Here is a 20,031-nt window from a genome sequence, read left to right on the forward strand (position 1 = left end):
TGCAATTTAATGAGAATAAAGTCGTAATATTATGAGAATAAAGTTGTAATTTAATGAGAATAAAGTCGTAATATTATGAGAATAAAGTTGCAATTTAATGAGATAAAGTCGTAATATTATGAGAATAAAGTTGTAGTTTAATGAGATAAAGTCATAAAATTACAAGAATAAAGTCGTAGTTTTTTTAGGAAATAACCAACAACAAACAGAATGGGTTACAGGATGATTGTTGGTTATTTCCTTAAAAACTATGACTTTATTCTCTCTTTTTTTTCTTCAATGTGGCCCTCATACTTCGTCGTAGGCAGTGGACACATTGGAAAGTGTAAATTATGAGGTTTCTGTCAGTACTCAGAATGAATATTTCTGAACGCACCACTCACATCATCTTCCTCCACTGTCTAAAAGAAGCCAACAGGACTAATGTCTGTGGAGAGCTGATTTGCCTCCAGCTAAGCCCCGCCCACCAAAATGTCATGCTGTTCACTGACAGTGAAAGAGTCTGTAGTCTTTAGATGATGATGAGTTAATTATTTGGTAAAATCTGATAAAAAATAGCAGCTGTCGCCATCTTACACTTCAGCCACACGCTGGACACTAAATAATTAACACACACACACACACACACACACACACACACACACACACACACACGAATATGTGATCCAAGGACAGGAGCCATGGTAAAAAATGAAACAGGTAATAAATATTGAGCAAAATTCAGCATCCCCTTGGACAAGCTTTTGTACTGTGTGTGTGTGTGTGTGTGTGTGTGTGTGTGTGTGTGTGTGTGTGTGTGTGTGGACCATCCAACTCCATCTGTCACTCCAGGTGGCCACTCACACCTGGGCACACACATACACACACACTTTCACACACATGATCAGTGAGCCAGTTTGTGAGAGGACAGACAGACAGACAGACACATTTTTCATGTCTCACTTGATCTCTTTGCACACACATTGTTTTCCCCTCTTACACTCTGGCTCGTTTCGATGTATACTCAGTTATTCCTTATTTACACTCCCTTTAATCCCGGACTCACTGATCTCCTTGACACACACTCATTGATTCCTCATACACACTTCCTCGTTCCCTACGTGCACTCACACTCACTTTTCCCTCATGCACCAACTCACCTGTTCCCTGCGCTCACCTAAATGTTCCCTTAACATCACAGTCAACCTTTCACCAGTCAGTCCCTGTGTGCACACTCACTTATTCTCTTGATGGGCTTGAAATATATTTTTCTGTCTAAATGCAAAATTACATGGCCCCTAAACTAAAAACCTCTCACTGCACCAAATGTTGTATTTATCCTTCTTTTCCGCATCTCCAGCAGGGGCTGAGTCTGACCGCAATCAGAGAAATGAACTGTGAATTTTTATTCATCTATTTATTTATTAAGATTTTACTAGTCCATACCCATTGGTAGCTTTGTCACCTTCTACCTATGCCAGTCCTCAATGCCTATGTGCAGTTTCACATAGATTGACCACGTCAGTGAGTAGAAAAACGTGGGACAGACAGAATGACTGACTGACAGAATGACACACTGACAGTTTCCGTGATTATGTACAGCATACCATACCATGACTTAGTCATACCAAACATTAGAAACACCAACATTGGTCCACAGGGGGAGCCACAGCGATCGGTCGCATTTTAGCCATTTTGAAGCATTTTTCTGTTGTTATAGCGCCACCCAGTTGCCAATTAGAGTTAAATTTCTCCAGTCACCTTGAGGCGTCCTGTTCTACATATCTACCAAGTTTAGTAAAAATCCATATGGCGGTTAGGCCTAGATAAGAAATGAGCTCTCTAGCGCCCCCATTTTGTTTGATGGGGTCAATAATGGAGGGGTCCCCTCAGATTATGTGTGGTCATATGCCTACAAAGTTGCGTGGTGATGGCTGAAACCCTTGAGATGTTATACACCTTTATGTGATGAGCCACGCCCTCCGCAATATTCATTGCCTTATAGAAGCTCAGTTTTAGTAAGTTTTCCAACTTTTGCCAAGAGGGAACTTTAGATATTGGTCCCTAGATTATGTTCACCCAGTTTCATGCAGATCGCTCAAACTTCCTAGGAAGAGATCCATTTGAAGTGTTTTTCAAAAAATTCAAAATGGCGGAAAATCTATATAAGCGGAAGTTATGGGTTCTTGAGGCAAATGTGTTCCTCATGAGGAGAGGCATCTCTGTGCAAAGTTTCATGTCTCTACGACATACGGGGCATGAGATATGCCCATTCAAAGTTTGACATTTCAATGGGTTGCTATAGCGCCCCCCTTTGGCCAATTGATGTAATATTGCTTCATTGGCATCCTCCCATGACCCTCTACCACTGTGCCAAATTTCACATGGATTGACCAAGTCAGTGAGGAGAAAAACGTGGAACAGACACACACACAGAGTTTTCCTCATTATATAGTAAGATAGTAAGACATGGTCATAGGAGCGCTTTGAGACAGACGAGTGCAGCTCACTGCCATTCTACTGAGAACGTTGGCTGAAACTGAGGTGTCTATCCAATATACAACTTTAAACTAACTGAGGTGGCTGGCGGGACTCTTAGCTGATTGTCATAGCATCGCTGCATTAAACTGCTGCTGTGGGTTGCCATTTAAAAAAAAAAAATCTGGGTCAAGTGAATTTTAAAACATTTTGGTTGCTTGGATGTCATTGGTCTACAGCGTTTTCACTCCACATTCTAGCATCAGCCCAGCTCACCTGAGATGGTACCAAAATAAAAATCAGGTACTGACCACAACTTTTGCCAATGGAAAACCAAAAACGAACAATTCCACGCCAGTCGAGCTGCGCCGCGCCGTGCTGTGGAAATATGGTATAATACAATCAATTCAGCTAAACTTATAGGAGCTGTTTATCTGGTGTGACTCCAAGGTTAGCACAGCTGCTAACCACCTTGGAATAATGCACGAACACTCCCAGGTTGAAATAAGTGCCGTCTTTCCTGTCCTTCACATTCTACTGGCACTGCGTGAATGCAGCATACATTATGTACAATTAGTTGTAACTGTAAGTATCATGTACATGCAGTGATCCCCATTAGGGCTGTAATTATTAAGCCTCTAAAAAATATGTACACATGCACATTTGTTCCTGCACTTATTAGTGTAATGTCTTTACATCATGTACTCTCATCCATGCCTTATATTCTGTAATTAGGGAAACAAGATTTTCCTGAAAACATATGCAACAGTCATTTAATCCCACTCAAACACAGACAAACATGTCGTCATATCAATACACCAAGACTCCTCTGAACACTGTTTTGCTCCATGTCTGCGTGAATACAATCATTCACAGTCGGTATGTAGAAGCACGCTTCTCTGCAAACTCATTTTCCATATGCACAACTGTGTTCCACAATTACTGTACACACACACACACACACACACACACACACACACACACACACGTAGCTCGTTCCACATGTTTGCAAATACCCACATACACACTCGTCTGCTCACTGGACACACACATGCTGTAACCACGTGCTCTAGGAAATAAAGTGAAAATGCACCGACCTGCTGGATGAACGTGTGCGCTCCGTGGGGGCTGAGCAGCAGGATGGCTCTGCGCAGCGTGTCTCTGTACCGGTTTAGCTCCTCGGTCCTCATGGTGGTGAAGAGGTTGGTGAAGACTTTGCTGATGTTCCTGTCCACTCGCTGCAAGGCCACGTCCACACCCTGACGGGATGTCTGGTCCAAAAAACCCTGCAGGCCACGAATATCTGATGGAACAGGAAGAAAAGAGGGTTAAACTTAAATCATCGCTGACGAGATATACCAAGACGAGCTGGGAAATTTGGAGATGCAGGACAGAAAGAAGGCAAATGTCTTTTCTATCACAGAGAAATGTCCACAATGTCTCTGTTAGAAAACCACAACAAAGACAAGATTGTACTGACTTTCCCCACCAGAATCTAACCGATTCATTGTTAAATCCAAGTGGATGTTTGTGCCAAATTTGAGAATATTTCCTCAAAGCCTTCAAGAAATCTCATTCACAGAAATGAAACGGAGGCAAAGCCACAATGACCATGACCTTTGACTATTAAAATCTTATCAGTTAGTCGCTGTATCCATTGGACATTTATGCCAAATTTGAGGAAATTACCTTCCGGCCTTCTCACATTCACAAAATTGAGACAGATGCAAGGGCACAATGACCTTCACCTTTGACCACTAAAATCTAGTCAGTTCTTCCTTAAATCCAAGAGGACGTTTGTGCAAAATTTGAAGAAATTCCTTTGAGGCATTCTTGAGATATCACGTTCACAAGAATGGGACAGACAGATGGAAAACCCAACAACACAGTCCTTCTGGCTGCGGCTATCACGGGCACAGAGGCATAAGAAAAGTGATGGCTGGACATATCTGACTCTCAGACATTTCAGAATTCCACACACTTCTCAGAAGAAGTGTTCTTTAATATTAAAGGGGTGATGGTTCCATCTGTTAATGTGGTGCTCCTGAAGCAGGTAAGAGTCAATTGCTCAAGGACAAGGACACTTTGGCCTCCAGTCGAGGGTAAATGTTACTGCGTTCTGCAAGTTAACATCTACAACCTGATCTCTGCCAGCTCCTCTCAGACACTCTGAATTAAATCTGTCTGGGAAAGAGATCTCATTCATTGTGTCTTCTGTTGCTCATTTTATAACTCTCACTCTCTACGAGCAGAAAAACTTTGCTCTGATGGTTAAGGTTAAAAAGTGACTGTTTGTCTTTCAGTGTTGGTCAAGAGGCAGCACAGAGAGCCTCTCAAATGAGTGTGTAAATACAGTAGACCTGATCTACTTCCTGATGCTCACTTGACTCGCTCTTGTAATTTTCTACACGACTGTTTTCTCCCTTAGCTTAAAGGAAAGCTGCGGCTTACTAGAGCTTGAGTTTTATCTTTGCAACTCTGGTCTTCAGTTCTGTTGGTTATAACATGTCTGAGTGGGTGGAAGTTCACTGCATAGTTCAGCCTCTCACTGGGCGGAACAAGCTGCCCACTGAAGTCCCGCCCTACCACCTCCGGTTGTGCAGAAGTTTTCAACACGTCCTTTACAAACTTTTGCGGTGTTTGATCTTGCGGGGATGTAGCCATTTTTCTGCCATGGTTCACGTCCTGTAGGCGATATTTTTGTGGGCGTGTTACACCAAAACCTGTTTCCCCCCAGCAATATTTTTGCAAGCGCACCGTTGCTGTGGCACCGCCCAGAACGATTGTGATTGGTTGAAATTTTAAAGTGAGAGTCCGTGCAGCCAGACCTCTGTGAATTTGTGAGATTTTGTGGGTGAGGAACATTAATATATAGTCTCCAGGAAATGAACACATTTCTCCTACATTGTTGTTCAGCACTTGTACATGCAAGATGTGATGGTTGGTCTTAGTGGTAGGCTGTTTGTCCAACCTACAACCAACTACAATTCTCGATCTAGATTTGTATTTAAATCACTTATTGTTGCTTCTGCTAAATATATTGCAGAGTTCATCAGCATACATTGAGATAGAGGCATTCTTTGATACCAAAAGAAGGTCATTAGTGAAAATGGTGAACAGGAGTGGCCCGAGACAGGTTCCTTGAGGCACTCCATCTGAATAACTTCCATTAAAGTTCACCATCAGCCTTTTGGTGTTGATGACCTGACCTGACTTCAGTCAGATGACCTGACGTAACTCTTATTGTGTAGATGGCCTGATGTGACTTCAACTAGATGGTCTGACATGACTCTGACCAAATTTTGTTATGTGAGGAGAAGAAATTGTCCCCAGAACCTGTTGTCTGATCAGCAGGAAATAACACCGAAGTAATGGAAAGTACCTACAATGCTTGTTTGTCAGACACTATAAGCTGTCATGATGTACCAATTCTTTGGCTCTCTCTCAAGATTAAAAGACTTTCAGATGTGCAACTCTATGTCTGAACCTCCCTTATGTTAAATCTTGTTTATGCTACAATATCTTCTATCACTCAAGTAACGTTTTATCCATAATAATGCAGACTGAAAACTACAACACTTAATCAACATTAGCTCATGATCAATGATGTCAAAAGCAGCAGAAATATGAAGCAAAACTACTCCTATAACCTTCCTCTACTCTAACTTCATACACCAGTCATCAATCATTTGAGTCAAGGCTGTTGAATATTTTTCTCTACTTGCATGTTGGAAATTAGTGATTAAACTATTGTTGGAAAAATAGGACTGAATCAAGTGTTGTTTTTCTTGTGTTCTTCTTCCTTTGGCATTTAACAGCAGACTAGAACACTTGTAGGTGTACATGCTGCCCCATCAGGTCTAGAAAAGGCAATTTTATGGAGAAAAACAAGCACTGTCACATTTTCAGAAATCTGGCCTTGATTTGGTACCAAAGCATTGGTTTTCGGGACATTCCGACAGTGTTCTTTAAATAATCACAGATATCTCAAATTGATTGACTGTTTTTGTCCATTGTTGGACATATTCAAAGCAGTGTTGAGATGCTCTGAGATCTCAGCAATCACTTTGACAAGAACTTTGTTATAATGAGTGAAAGAAACACGGGTCGAACCTCCAAACACGGGAGGATTCTTTCAGGATTCTTGGGACACGTTTTCATGTGTATTGAAAAAAGAGCATCCAGCAGCTTCTAATCGTTCACAACAAGCCTTCTCACTGATGACCGCTGTCAGACTGGCAGCAGATTCCTCCATCACACAGAACTGACTTGATTACTTGAAGTGAGCCAATGCACGCCTTCACTTTCAATTATTGTTCAAAGCTAAGTTGATTCAAAAGTCCGCGCAGAAGTTGCTTTCATCTGTGCTGCTGAGCGAGCGTCCTATGGGCATACATTCGTGACCCACGAAGACAACCAAACACAACTTCAGACAGGAAAATAAGAGTCGCCATGCTGAAATTGCAAAGGCCTCCATCCGAGCTGACACGTCCTCAGCAGAGCTGACTGAGACCATTATCTCTCTGCCCGCGCCATCTTCAGCTGTGCCACTGAAGCAGACAGCATCTATCCATTTGAGAATATCATTTGGATTGCTCGCACTCTTCTCCAAACTGCCAGAGAAGTTTCTTTTCCTGACACTCAGACAAGGCAGCTGTGTTGCGTTATGCTCCGTTATAGCTGGTGACAGGTTGTTTGGCCTGAACATCTCTGCCTTTCTTCCTCCTCTCTTTTCCCCTCCCTCCATCCTCCTCTGTCTATTAGTGCTGACAGCTGGCTTGTTCCGACTCCTGACTGACTCCGACTGCCACTCTCTACTCCTACTCCCTTTTTTTACTCCAGCTGTTTCATCTCATCATCCCCATCTCTCAGTTTTTCTTTCAACACTCTCCCCGTCGTTGTTTTTGTTCCCCATTACGCTGTCTGTCCATCCATCCATCCGTCAGTCAGTCTGGCCCCACATTTGAGGAACACTGTGGTGGAACAATTGGGGAGCTATAACATGAAATTTGAAATTCAGAGCTCTGTGATTCACAGTTTCCCGCTGATATCAGGCACCGCTCGAGGCAAAGCACTGCAGGAGGCATTGGTTCATCCATCTATCAGTGCATCGTTTATAATCACCAATCTGTTAATCAACTCATCCAAACACCTGTCCACAAATAATCTGTCAGCCTGTCAATCTTCATCTCCTTCTCCTCAGAAATTTAAATTACCAGTGGTGCTGTGGACTTTGAGCAAAGCACCACTGTATCAGCATCATTTTGTTCCGTTCTGTTTAACATTCTGGTTGGAAGTTTGGGACTGAATGTGAAGCCTCCATGCATCATTGCACTTTGTTTGCTGCAGGTTTTTGGCTTTCTGTGTCCATGCACACATTTTTCTACAGATACACCCGAATATGTATATAAATAAAAATGTTTTGCTCTTTTCTTACTGACAGTATGTGCAATACAAATGCTCAAATCACAGACATTGTAGCTTTTTTGGATCCAAGCTGAGTAAAAAGCAGAGGTGTATAAAGTACTTGAAAAAAATAACTAAGTAAAAGTATAAGTACCATAACTGAAAATGACTTTGGTAAAAGTTAAAGTCACCTATAAGAAAATTACTTGAGTAAAAGTCTTAAAGTAGCTCACATTAAATGTACTTAAGTATCAAAAGTATCTTGTGAAAAAATATACTCAAGTATCAAAAGTAAAAGTACAAGTACAAGTATTTTATAGTACGCATGAAAAGAAGCAAAACAACCAAAAATTATTCTCCCCTTGTTTTTTTATTTCACTTTTTCAGGTGAATGAAATGTGGTATAGAATACATCTCAAAAAATAAACAATGTCTTGCAAAATTTAACACAAGGACCACTTTTTCACTTTTTAACTATGTTGGGGGAATCCTCATGAACTGAGGCACACTACCACACACACAAACTTTCTGGTTCAAGTGGAGAGGTTGAACTTGCGGTTCATCCTCAGCAGAAGCTGATTTTCAAAAGTGTCCGCAGCTAGCCGTGCTCTTTTTGGGCTGAAGATGAGACCTGCTATGCTGAACAGCCTTTCGCAAGCTGCAGAAGCAGGCAGAGGTGTGTTGAGTTTGACAGACAACTTGAGAACCACAGGAAACGTCTTGAGAATCTTGATGTCATCTGTTGAGTAGGCCAGGTACGAATCAAGCTGCTTGGTGGCGCTTGGTGTTTTGTGGGAACTTTTCAGGATGTGGAAGAAGTCTCCCTCATCAGATGAGCCAGATCCAGCATCTGCTGAAATGGAAGGATCCTCCAACTGCTCCCTGATGTAGTCCAACCCTGAAACACAAGGAGGGTGACACTAGCATTAGTACAGTCACATTTTTATTGGACAAATTTAATTACATTTATGACATTTTCCATAATTCTAAAGGAATAAATAATATTACATTGACTAACAACACTATCAGAAACAAAAGGCCAAAATTAGCACACAAAAAAAGAAATAAAATAGAAAAAAAGTTGAGACAAATTGTGAAAATAACAGATCTACAACCAAGGCAGTGTGAGCTTGCAGATTGCCTACTTTCACAAATTCAGGGAATACATAAGGAGAGAAACACAAATTTAAAGTCTTGACTCTGACAATTAGACATCTTAGATATTGACTCAACTTCTATTCGATGAGTAATAAAATAACATAAATGTAGTAAACGTACATTAAATTTGTAATTTAATGAATATTTTCTCCATGTTGTCTTACCGATTTTCAGTGTAGCATCATCTTGGATCCAGGCCATTTTGAATTTTGGGATGAGAATCGCTGCAGCAACCAATTCAGGGTCTCTTAACATTTCACCAAAACGGTTCTGGATGCCCACTTGAATGGCTTCAACCAACGGCTTGCAGTGCTTCAGTGCAATCTTTATTTTTTCCAGTTTGCTGCTCAGCAGGGAAATAGTCGGAAGAAGCCATCCCATCTGGACTTCCACTTCTCCTTGGAGGATGTTGATGGACTGGGCGACAGGGCTCATGGTGGTGTAGTACTCTTTGAGGAAAGTGAGCTCAACTGGATGGAACCTGTTAGGGAGAAAACAAACCACTGTTTCACAATTATGCATGAATATTGTACCCAAAAATAAAAAAATAGATAAATACATAATTCAAACTTACATTGGAACCTTCAATTCTACACAGATCTCTCTCAAAGCTGGCTCTCCCTTCTCTCTCAGAATCTTGAGGAGCCTTTCCACAGCCATAAACATGGAGTTCCACCTAGTGGCGTTTGGTCGTAGCAGCTGGAGGGAGCAGGCATCTTCCACAGCTTCAGCTGCTTGGCAGGATCTTCCACACTTATTCCACAGCCCATAACACTTGCTGAATGTTGAGCGTTGCAGTTTTTTGTATCCATCGTTGGCTGTTGCTTTTTCAGCATCAACTGTATACACTAAGTTGAGGAGATGACAAGCACATCGTTGATGTTTTGGAAGCTCAAACTCAAAGCCATCATTCTCATCTAGGACCGAAGTCACGTCAACAAATTCCACTCCCTCCTCCATCTCATTCCCTTCCTCATCCTCTTTCTCTTCCTCTTCTGCTTCATTATTGTTTTTGTCCACACTAAAAATTTGAAAAGCCTTCAGGAAGTTGGAGCCATTATCGGTTGTTGTCCTCACAACTTTGTTCCTGATGCCATATTCAGAATGGATGTCATTGAGTGCGGTGGCCAAAACATCAAAGGTGTGGGAACCTCTTAGCTGTCTGCAAGCTAGGGCTGCTGATCGTCTAGTTAGGTCTGTAGGGTTCACCCAGTGGGCAGTCACACCAAGGAAGCTCCTTCTCCTAACTGACCAGCAGTCTGTAGTGGTGGCGATGTGATCCACTTTACTCATCTCCTCAGTTAACACGTTTTTCATAGTCTTTGCTAAATCTTCAATCCTTGATCTCAGGGTGACCCGTGTGATGACTTTGGCAGTAGGAAGGAGATCTGTGAGAAGCTCTCTGAAGGCTTCATTTTCAACAGTTGACAATGGCTGGAGCCCGTTGACAACATACTGAACAACGGCCCTGTCAACTGCACTCTGAGATATGGATCGGGTATCCAGCAAGGTGGTCTGTTTGATGGTGGAGGTCCCAGCTTCCGAAGCCCTCTTTCTTTTCTGTGAAGTCAGCTGCTCATATTTTTTTAGATGGTGTGGATGTGCTCTCTACATGAAAAACACAAAAGTAAAAGAAATAACAATATTAGTTTAAATGATACTCAAGACATCATTCAACAGTTACCACAATGATAGGTCTGGATTGTTCTAACCACTTTCACCCTGGTGTCCCATTTGTGGGCATGTCCAACATTGATTAAAAAAAATGTTGGTCAACTGTCAACTATATTTTATCTTTCAAAAATACCAAATTGTTTAAAGCTAAAACATAATACAGCACACTGAGCTTGGACATCTAATTGCTGTACAGCAAATACAATTTAAAAAACAAAAACAAAGCCATTTTATTGAACGGCATGCTATTTTACTACAGCTCCTATGAACAAACAACAACAAACAATAACCCAATGCTTAACTTCAAGTTACTGATCTTGTATGATTTGATTGTGTATTTTTCATAAAAAGGTGAAGCACTTGATATTAAAAATGTATCATGCAGGAGGAAAACTGCCTCGTTTGAGTAAGTTAAGATGCTAACCTTGTTTTATTGACACTGCCGCAGAACAATTTTCCGCAAGATATTATCTACGGGCAAGTTGCTTATGTTATTAGCACATAGCATTAGCAACTTGCTTCTTACTAGCACGTAATGTTGGCTAACGAAAAGGCCAAAATGTTGGCTAAAACTATGTAAAACTATTAGCACATATTTATTAGTGCTGGGCCTTTAACGACCGTCGGTAACGCCGTTACCGGCCATCGGTAACGGCGTCGTTAACGCTCGTTAACGGCCCAGCACTAATATTTATACTCCTCCTGCCACATGACATGACATTGGCAGCGATTAACTTACTTAATTCACTTACCTCAATGTGTTTCTTAAGGTTGGATGGAGAGTTGTTAAACGCCTTTATCTCGTGGCACTTTGGAAGGCACAACATGCACTTCATTCGGTAGGTTTTGGGATTTATCCCCATCCCGAGGTAGCTGAACATTGTTGCCAGGTATGACCACGGGTGACCGTCGTCTTCTGCCGAAGCTGTACCGTCTTCTGTCTCCCCCTCGTTGTCGACATGTTCTGCGGCTGCCATGTTTACAGTGCTGCAGATCTCTGCCGCCCCGCGCATCCCGCCCTTCACTTTAATCTTCGCGAGAGTACCGTACGTGGTTCTTCTCGTCCTCTCGGACCCGCGCATTCCAGATATCTCTTTGATTATTTTAATTTGTAACGAGTAACGAGATGGCAAATGTCAAAGTAACGAAGTAAAAGTATATTTTTTTTACTTTTAAATGTAGTAAAGTAAAAGTAAAAGTCTTGATAAAAAAAAAACTCAAGTAAAGTACAAATCCTCAAAAAAACTACTTAAGTAGTGTAACGAAGTACATCTACTTCGTTACTATACACCTCTGGTAAAAAGGCTTTCATATATTCTGTCCTGCTTACATGTGACTCGCAGACTAAGTTAAAACTCTCCAATCCAGTCATTTAATCAACATTTATCCATCCATCCATTTTCATCCACTAATCCAGAGCCGGGTTGCAGGGGCAGCAGCACCCCAGACATCCCTCTCCCCAGCAACGTTTTCCAGCTCCTCCTCGGGGATCAGGAGGCGTTCCCAGGCCAGATGAGATATGTAATCCCTCCAGTTCTGTTCTGGGTCTGCCCCAGGGCCTCCTATCACTTAGACGTGCCTGGAAAACCTCTAATGGGTGGCACCCAGGGGGCATCCTAATCAGATGCCCGAGCCACCTCAACTGACCCCAGAAGGAGCAGCGGCTCTACTCTGAGCTCACTCTGGATGTCTGAGCTCCTCACCCTATCTTTAATGTGGGATTTATACTTTTGCGTCGAAATCGCGCCGTACCTCTGCTTCGACAAAGAGCCTACACTGTACCCTTTGAAACAATAACTTGTGAAGACAACAAAACCTTCACAAATTAACATTTTAAGTCCTGTGTGTGATTTATCCTGGCTTCATATGACCAGAGGAAATCAACACTATTCGCTAGGCTAATTTCTACAATGTGAAATGCCATAGGCTTGTGCTAATAATGTTAGCATGTTTGTTTGAAAAACGTGTTTGTTTTTTTTTTAAGATATTTTTTAGGGCATTTTGCCTTTATTGGACAGGACAGGTAAGCGTGAAAGGGGGAGAGAGAGAGGGGGGATGACATGCAGCAAAGGGCCACGGGCTGGATTCGAACCTGGGCCGCTGTGGCAACAGCCTTGTACATGGGGCGCCTGCTCTACCACTAAGCCACCGACGCCCCAGTGAAAAACGTGTTTAGTATAAGACAGTTGTTTTGTCAGTGAACCTTGTGAGTTGTAATGGAAGCGAATTTTGTAACGTTACCATTGTTAAATGTTGCTGTTGTCCCTGGCTTCATATAAGTAGAGGAAAAGTCCGCTAGCTGTTAGGCTAATTTATACAATGTAAAATGCCATAGGCTTGTACTAAAAACATTAGCATGTTGTATTTGTGGGGAAAATGTGTCCAGATAAAGACAAGTGTTTGTCTGTGAATGCTGCGAGTTATAGTGAAGCTGATTTGTGTTCTTGTTTTTGAAACTGTCTCTATTAAGCCATGTTTAGTGTGTGTTTAATGTGTGTTTAATGTGTGTTTTGAATCAACTAAACTTTGCAGCACTTCACAGAAACCCTACTGCTGACTAGTGTTTTGTAGGTGTAACTGCAGAGTGACAAAGACACACCACCACACAAGTATAAATGTTCACAATGGCGTAGGCTCTGCATAGACCTGATGCACAAGTATAAATCCCGCTGAAGAGTCCAAAGCCCAGCCACCCTACAGAGGAACTCATCTCGACCGCTTATATCCGCAATCTCATTCTTTCGGTCACTACCCAGGGCTCATGACCACAGGTGAGGGTTGGGACGTAGATGGACCAGTAAATCAAAAGCCTCGCTTTCCGGCACAGCTCCATCTTCTCCACGACAGCGTGGTACAGCACCAAACCGGACCCCTTCCTTCCCCCAGCTGCGCCCTGAGATCCTGTTTGTGTTGGTTTGTTTGTTTGAAATCAACATTTAACTTACTGGAAAACAGTTGTGAAAGTGATCACACCTGCCGACTCTCACATCAAACAGAAACAGGGGTTACCTCATATTAAGAGAAGAAAAAAAAATGGCATTTTATAGTTTACATTTCCACCATTCAAACGCGTTTTTGAACTCACTTCACCTTTTTATTGGTGTGCAGAATAAAAATGTCGAAGGCTGGTCAGGTAATGTAAGAGCTAATAAATGATTTACTGAGATGAAGTTAGAGTGCATTGAAAGTGTAAACAAGGTCAAGTGCATCATTTCTTATGAGTGTGGAGAGCCTCTCCAACCTCAGTGAATGAGCTGGTTTTAGTGTTTTACCTCATACATAATACTGCTGATATATTAACTGAAAGTGTTACAGACTTTAATCTGCACCATTCATATAGTTCTCTTTACATCAGTCACTGCTTCACAGACATAGACATCGTCTACTGGCTGGAAGCCCATTGCAGTGATACGTCAACATGGGCACCATACTGGAGAGAGCAAGACTTGCCTGTAAACAATTGCAGGTAACAGCTGCCGTGTTTATATGCCTCCAGGCTGGCGATAGCTGTGGCTGGAGGCATTATGTTTTTGTGTTGTCCGTCCGTACATCCCATCTTTGTGAACACGGTATCTCAAGAACACCACAAGGGAATTTCTTCAAATTTGGCACGAATGTCCCATTGGACTCAACAATGAACTGATCAGATTTTGGTGGTCAAGTGTCAAAGGTCAGGGTCGCTGTGTCCTGGAAAGTGCATTTTGTGGGATTGTGGTCTTTCAAAAATGAGTTGTGCTTAGCATTGGTTTTTATCCATTAAAAACACAGCCACCATGTTTACCTGCATTTGTGTCGTGTCTTATCCAACATGGCGACATTGATGTATGATCCAGCGGCAAATCAGGCATCTACATTTCTATATCCACGGTATCAAAACTCTGAATATATCATCTGTTATTTTTGTTCACCATGCAACATCCACATACTACACCACCTTCAGTATGTCATTGACGTCTGCCGTATTAGTATCAAAATACTACATCACTGTTTTCAATAAGGTGACCAACATTTACACTTTCCACCTGCTCTCTCTGTGTTTCCATCCATCCTGCTCTCAGTGTGTCTGTCATTTCAAGAAATCCACTGGACAAAAAAATAATCCTCCCTTTTTCTCCGGCTCAAGCAGGGGAACAACACAAGTGGAGGGACTTGAAAGCAATTTGCCGAGCTCCTCGCCAGTCACAGCTTCTCATCAATTTCTCCAGAGCCACTTTGAGCAAGGCACTGTGGGGTACGCACTCCTCTCCCAGCAGAAAAGCCGACGCTTATCTCCACCCATCAGAGTCACACCAATCTCTCCTCTGAAGTCCCTCAAAATTGGCAGGTGGAGTGCCGGCCGCAGAAAATGCCCCAGATTTAATTTAGATTCACATGACATGGAAATATGAAGGGATTGCAAATATTCGGAGGCCAGTTTGCTTGTGATTCCTAACATTTGCACTGTGAAGCTGTGCCTCAAACATTACTGATATTTGCAGATATTGTGATATGTAAATTCAATTGCGAATATGTATTTGTCTGCTTAAATTGTATCAGGTAATATCAGTTTTCCAGCCGAGCCTGACAAATCCGTTTTTCCTGACCTCTGGGCAGCCGCTGGTTTCAACCTGCAGCCTGTTTAATGCTGTGAAACTCAACCTGCACACAGTTAATCCATCACACTTAATCCTATGCCTGCTTTTACTGTTGTCAAAGTTACATTTTTGTGTGTAAAATGCAGTCAAACAAAATGCTTTAAATCTTGTACGCCAGCTAAAGTAACATCAGAAATGATTCATTGTAATGGATTATTTATCTGCAGGCATTTCCGTGAGGTGATTTCCACAGATATCAGCTGAAACTGATGACTTCCTTGAAGGTAGGACACGAAAAAAAGGCCAAAAACTAATTTGACAAATAAAAAATGTGGTGATATCAATTATCCAGGATTTGGATTCAAAAACACGTAAAGACGCCAACATTTTTCATCATCATTAAAAACCAACAGCTCCGCACAGGAGTGAGTTTTAATGCACGCTCATTACTTGATCTTGATCTGATTTAATTTAATTGTGAAGCAATTTGGCTCAAATTCTTAACTGGATTAATGCCAAAACAAAACTGAGTGCTGGGTGGCAATCACTAGGTTTATTCCGTATGGTGTGTCACATACAAATGAAGCAGCATCTGGGACGCTGTGTGATGTTCAGGTTTCACTGAGTTTGACAACTTCTACAAGGTGTTGGGTGATGCCGACCAATAGGAGCACAGAGGGCAGAGAAAAAGAGGGGTACATTTCAAAGCCATCACAGACCCCTGAACACAGATCGCCGCTCTGACTCTATCAACTCTTTCAACTTTCAGGCTGTTCTAATGCACTGCTCGTACGTTTTTCTACAAACCAAAGCACCAATATTCCCACATAGTGATGAGCCAGTAGTTTGTGCACAACCCATGTATTCTGGAAGGCAGCGACTGAGTGACCAATGTGCTGATGGGAGTAAAGAAAGAAGCGGTCCCAAACAGTCCAGTTAGGAGGCAGGTTGGGTCGGTGGATGTGTCACAACACACAACTTTCCCCAGAAGCAGGTGTTCAGAACTGTGTGAATGTTGAGTCATTTTAAGGTACATCCTGACCATGTTTCTTTTCCTAAACCTAACCTCAGTAACTTTACATTAATGTCAATCCAGGGGTGCTAATTCTTGGGATATTATACAAACCGTTGTGTGCGCATTTTTGTAGCTTGTATGAGGATACATTGCAAATTTATGACGCAAATAACGTAGTGTGAATCAATACAATAAACTGCGTACTACAAACAACTCAGCTTTCAACCTTGTCGTCAACAAATTGCCTTTGGTTGATAATTTCTTGGAAACCACAGCAACATTTTGTAGGTCAATATTCTCAGGAGGACATGAACTAATCCCGCAGACTGTTTTGAAGTGTTGAGTTTGGCATTTTGGCCGCCGTCTTGGATTTTTGGAACCAGAAGTGATGATATTTGAACTAAAGGGGGAAGCTAACCACGACACCAGCTACTAGCTTGGTTAGCATGATGCATTTACAGCTAAAGATAACTGTGCTAATGCTAATGCTAATATATAATGGAATGAAACGGAAAAAGGAAAATCAAAAAAACAGAACATCTGACTCCTTAGAAGGTCTTTCAGTGTAACCAAATGCTGAACAAGAGACGATATTTGGACAAGAGGGTGAAACTAACCCAAACGCTAGCTGCTAGCTTCAATAGCACGATGCGTTAACATGCTATGCTCAACTGTGACAACGCTGATGCTCATTTTTGCAAAAAAAAAAACACAGGCTTAAAACCGTGAAAGTAAAATGTACTTGTACTTGAACATCTGACTCCATAGAAGTTCTTTTAGTTCGACCAAATGCTCAACAAGACTTTTTTAGGCGATCAAAATGTCAGTTAACTTTCATGAACTGAACACACACTGAAATAGAAACAGCCATGGCTACGTCTGTACTCTGTGAATCTGGGGTTACGCCATGGTTACGTTACCAGACCAATGATGTTGCCACGGTTGCAACTTTTCAATGGACGGCACCCACCTGTCACTCAAAGCAGCCACGCCCTTAATGATGCATGACTTTAAGCTTTAACAACATTAAAACAGGTGAGTTATATATAAATTCAGCCCCTGTACATTTGTCATGAATGTTTAAATTAGCTACAGAGACCAAAACTATTTTTTACACCAGGCTGTAAACATGTTTATTTCTGCTGTAAGGTTGGGCATCTCAACATGGAGGTCTGTGGGGACTGACTCGCTCTTCGAGCTAGCCTCAAGTGGACATTAGCGGAACTGCAGTTTTTAGCACTTCATTTTTCAGCACCTCAGTTTGCCCCTTTCTTATTCCCAGCATGCATCAGGCAGGAGGTAGGAAATCGCCTCTCTTACTGTTACACTGGAAGAATTATTCAATTAATGCTAACGATTCACAGAGGCATTTGAGTTTGGGAAAAGGTGGATGACTCCAAACAGACCAAACCTGCTGATGCTCAATTACTATTAGAACAAGGAGTTTAACTGGTTGAATAAAATGTAACATGCACATGTCTTTATGTCTTATGTTGCCAGTTTTGAAGCTGATTTTACCCAGTTGTACTCAGTTGTTCTCGACAATGAGGTCAGCTAAATGACTCGGTGTAAAAGTAAGTGTAAAATCAACCCTTTATAGCTTTCAATTTTCACAACAAAATCCCACATAGATAATCATCATGGTAGCCAAAAAGTAGAGTCTTCATTTAAATGAGCTGTTCTGAATCAAACTCAGGAAACTCTCCTGCTGTAGTCAGTGTTTGATTTCTAAATGTGGGGCGCTTGATTTGCTTTACATAAGCAGGAAAAGCTCAAAAAGTTGTCACTGAGGTGACAGTTTTGGTTCAGACTGTCCGGCACTGTCCTGTCCCACAAAACCACACAGCCTGAATGTGTCACAGCAGAAGATGTCTGCTGGTGACACCTTCGACCTCGAAACCCCAAACTTTCATTTTTATATTTTGCTGAACACACTTGCACGTTGAACAAACATTTAGCTGGGGATGCCTTGCCCATGACCACGTAAACAGCCGTTATTCAGGAAGCAGACAGCAGCCCAGAGACAGCTCTGCACTTGTTCTTTTAAACCTCGTCTGCTTGTGGTCGAAAGGTTCATAGAAAGTGACATTTTCCTTCTGTTGCGCTTACGATAAGTCACCCTGAATAAAGCTCTCTGCTAAATGTTTAAACTCTGACTCAGAGAGGAAGCCAGGTTGCACCGTGTAGGTATCTGTTCTTGCTCCTGGCTACTGTTTCCCTTTCTGATCTGGAACATCACTTTGCTTATGATTCACAAAGAAAAAACTCTAAACCTGAGAGTGACGGGACCCTGCAGGAGACTCGGCCGTAAATAGCCTGGAAAGTCCAGGAAATGTAAGTGCAGTGATAATTGAGGAGAAACAGCAGCCGTAATAATTCAGAATATCCCTCTCTCTGCATCTCAGTCCGCTCACGTTTTATTCTCGACTTACCCTGCCAGCACGTGTACACAAAATTACAGTTATTTTTGAGGAGGAAAGTAAAGGCCAGGTGAAAATTAAACATGAACTTGGTGGCACTGTTTGACCTTATTTTGTTGTCTGGAGAAATGCTTAATTAAAGACTGAAGGAAGAAGGAAGAAGAAAAATGTTCCTTTTCCAACAGTTCACCTTGAGGACACGCAGCGAGGCAGATGAGAAAATAAAAATCAGAAAGTCATATGAAAAAGTAAAAATGTTCTCCCAGCTATCAAGTCTAATTAAACTAACTAACAGAAGCAAACTCATTTTTAAAGGGGGTCTTGAAACGGGGTAACGAGGGGGATTTATTTTTCTGCAACACTTTTAAGTATGTTTTGGTTTAATATTATCTTCAATTTGAATCGTATGTTCTCTGCCTGCCTGTACTTCCTGTTATTTCTACAGGTGAACAGTGAGTACAATAGATCTATGAAGGGGGAGCTTCACTATTAAGAAAACTTTGCAGGTATAATATGCAGGACAAATTGCCTTTGGTTGATGATTTCTGAGAAACCAGAGCAACATTTTATCCAACAGACTGTGGGCTATGAAATAATGCATGTAGCCCCTGTGATGTCACCCACTGGTTTGTGGACTCCCCTTTGGAAGCTTCAAGTGTGGCATTTTGGCCGCCATCTTGGATTTTGGAACCAGAAGTGACGATATTTGAACGAAAGGGTGACGCTGACCACAACACCAGCTACTAGCTTGGTTAGCATGATGCATTTAGGGGGCGATCACACATAGATGAAACGCAAGAAGTGCGACACCAGTAAAACAATTGTTTTCCAATGATACAGCGCGTCTGACCGGCGTTCAAGCGTCTTTTTAGACGGGTGTTTTCCGGCGTTTTTGTAGGCGCTTCTTTTTAGACTCGCGTTTTTAGACACGTGTAGACGCTGAAAAGTTAAAATATTTTCAACTTTTTGAGTGTCAGGCGCCAGTAGCACCATTCGTCATTCCGCCTTCCTGTTTTGTTGTGGCAGTTACGGCAGTTACGAGCGACAGACAACACAATGCAATCCAAAGTCGAGAAATTTATCCTGACGATATTTGATTTTTAAGAATTATACAACACATGCACACCTCAGTACTCAAACAAACACAGGAGGGGACACGCATGGAGCTGTGCGAGCAGCGCAATGAATTTGTCTGGTGAGTACAATGTAATTGACGACGACGATATCGTCGTAGCAGCTAGTTAACTTTCAGACAGTGGGATATGTGAGAGGGCTGGTGAACTTATTTCGTAGTTCACAGTTTTTGTGCTGCATTTTTATGTATGAA

At 41.9% G+C, this 20,031-nt stretch overlaps 1 protein-coding gene across 2 annotated transcripts in view; it reads right to left on the reverse strand.

The window, feature by feature from the left end:
• Window positions 1–20,031, reverse strand: part of grid1b (glutamate receptor, ionotropic, delta 1b) — an 860,177-nt gene that overhangs the window by 272,103 nt on the left and 568,043 nt on the right. For both annotated transcript variants that reach the window (XM_033611152.2, XM_033611151.2), the window contains exon 4: window positions 3,555–3,760. In XM_033611152.2, coding sequence (XP_033467043.1) covers window positions 3,555–3,760 — 206 coding nt within the window. The remainder of the gene's footprint in view (window positions 1–3,554; window positions 3,761–20,031) is intronic.

The sequence above is a fragment of the Epinephelus lanceolatus genome, chromosome 21 (assembly GCF_041903045.1).
Source record: "Epinephelus lanceolatus isolate andai-2023 chromosome 21, ASM4190304v1, whole genome shotgun sequence".
Classification (NCBI taxonomy): domain Eukaryota; kingdom Metazoa; phylum Chordata; class Actinopteri; order Perciformes; family Serranidae; genus Epinephelus; species Epinephelus lanceolatus.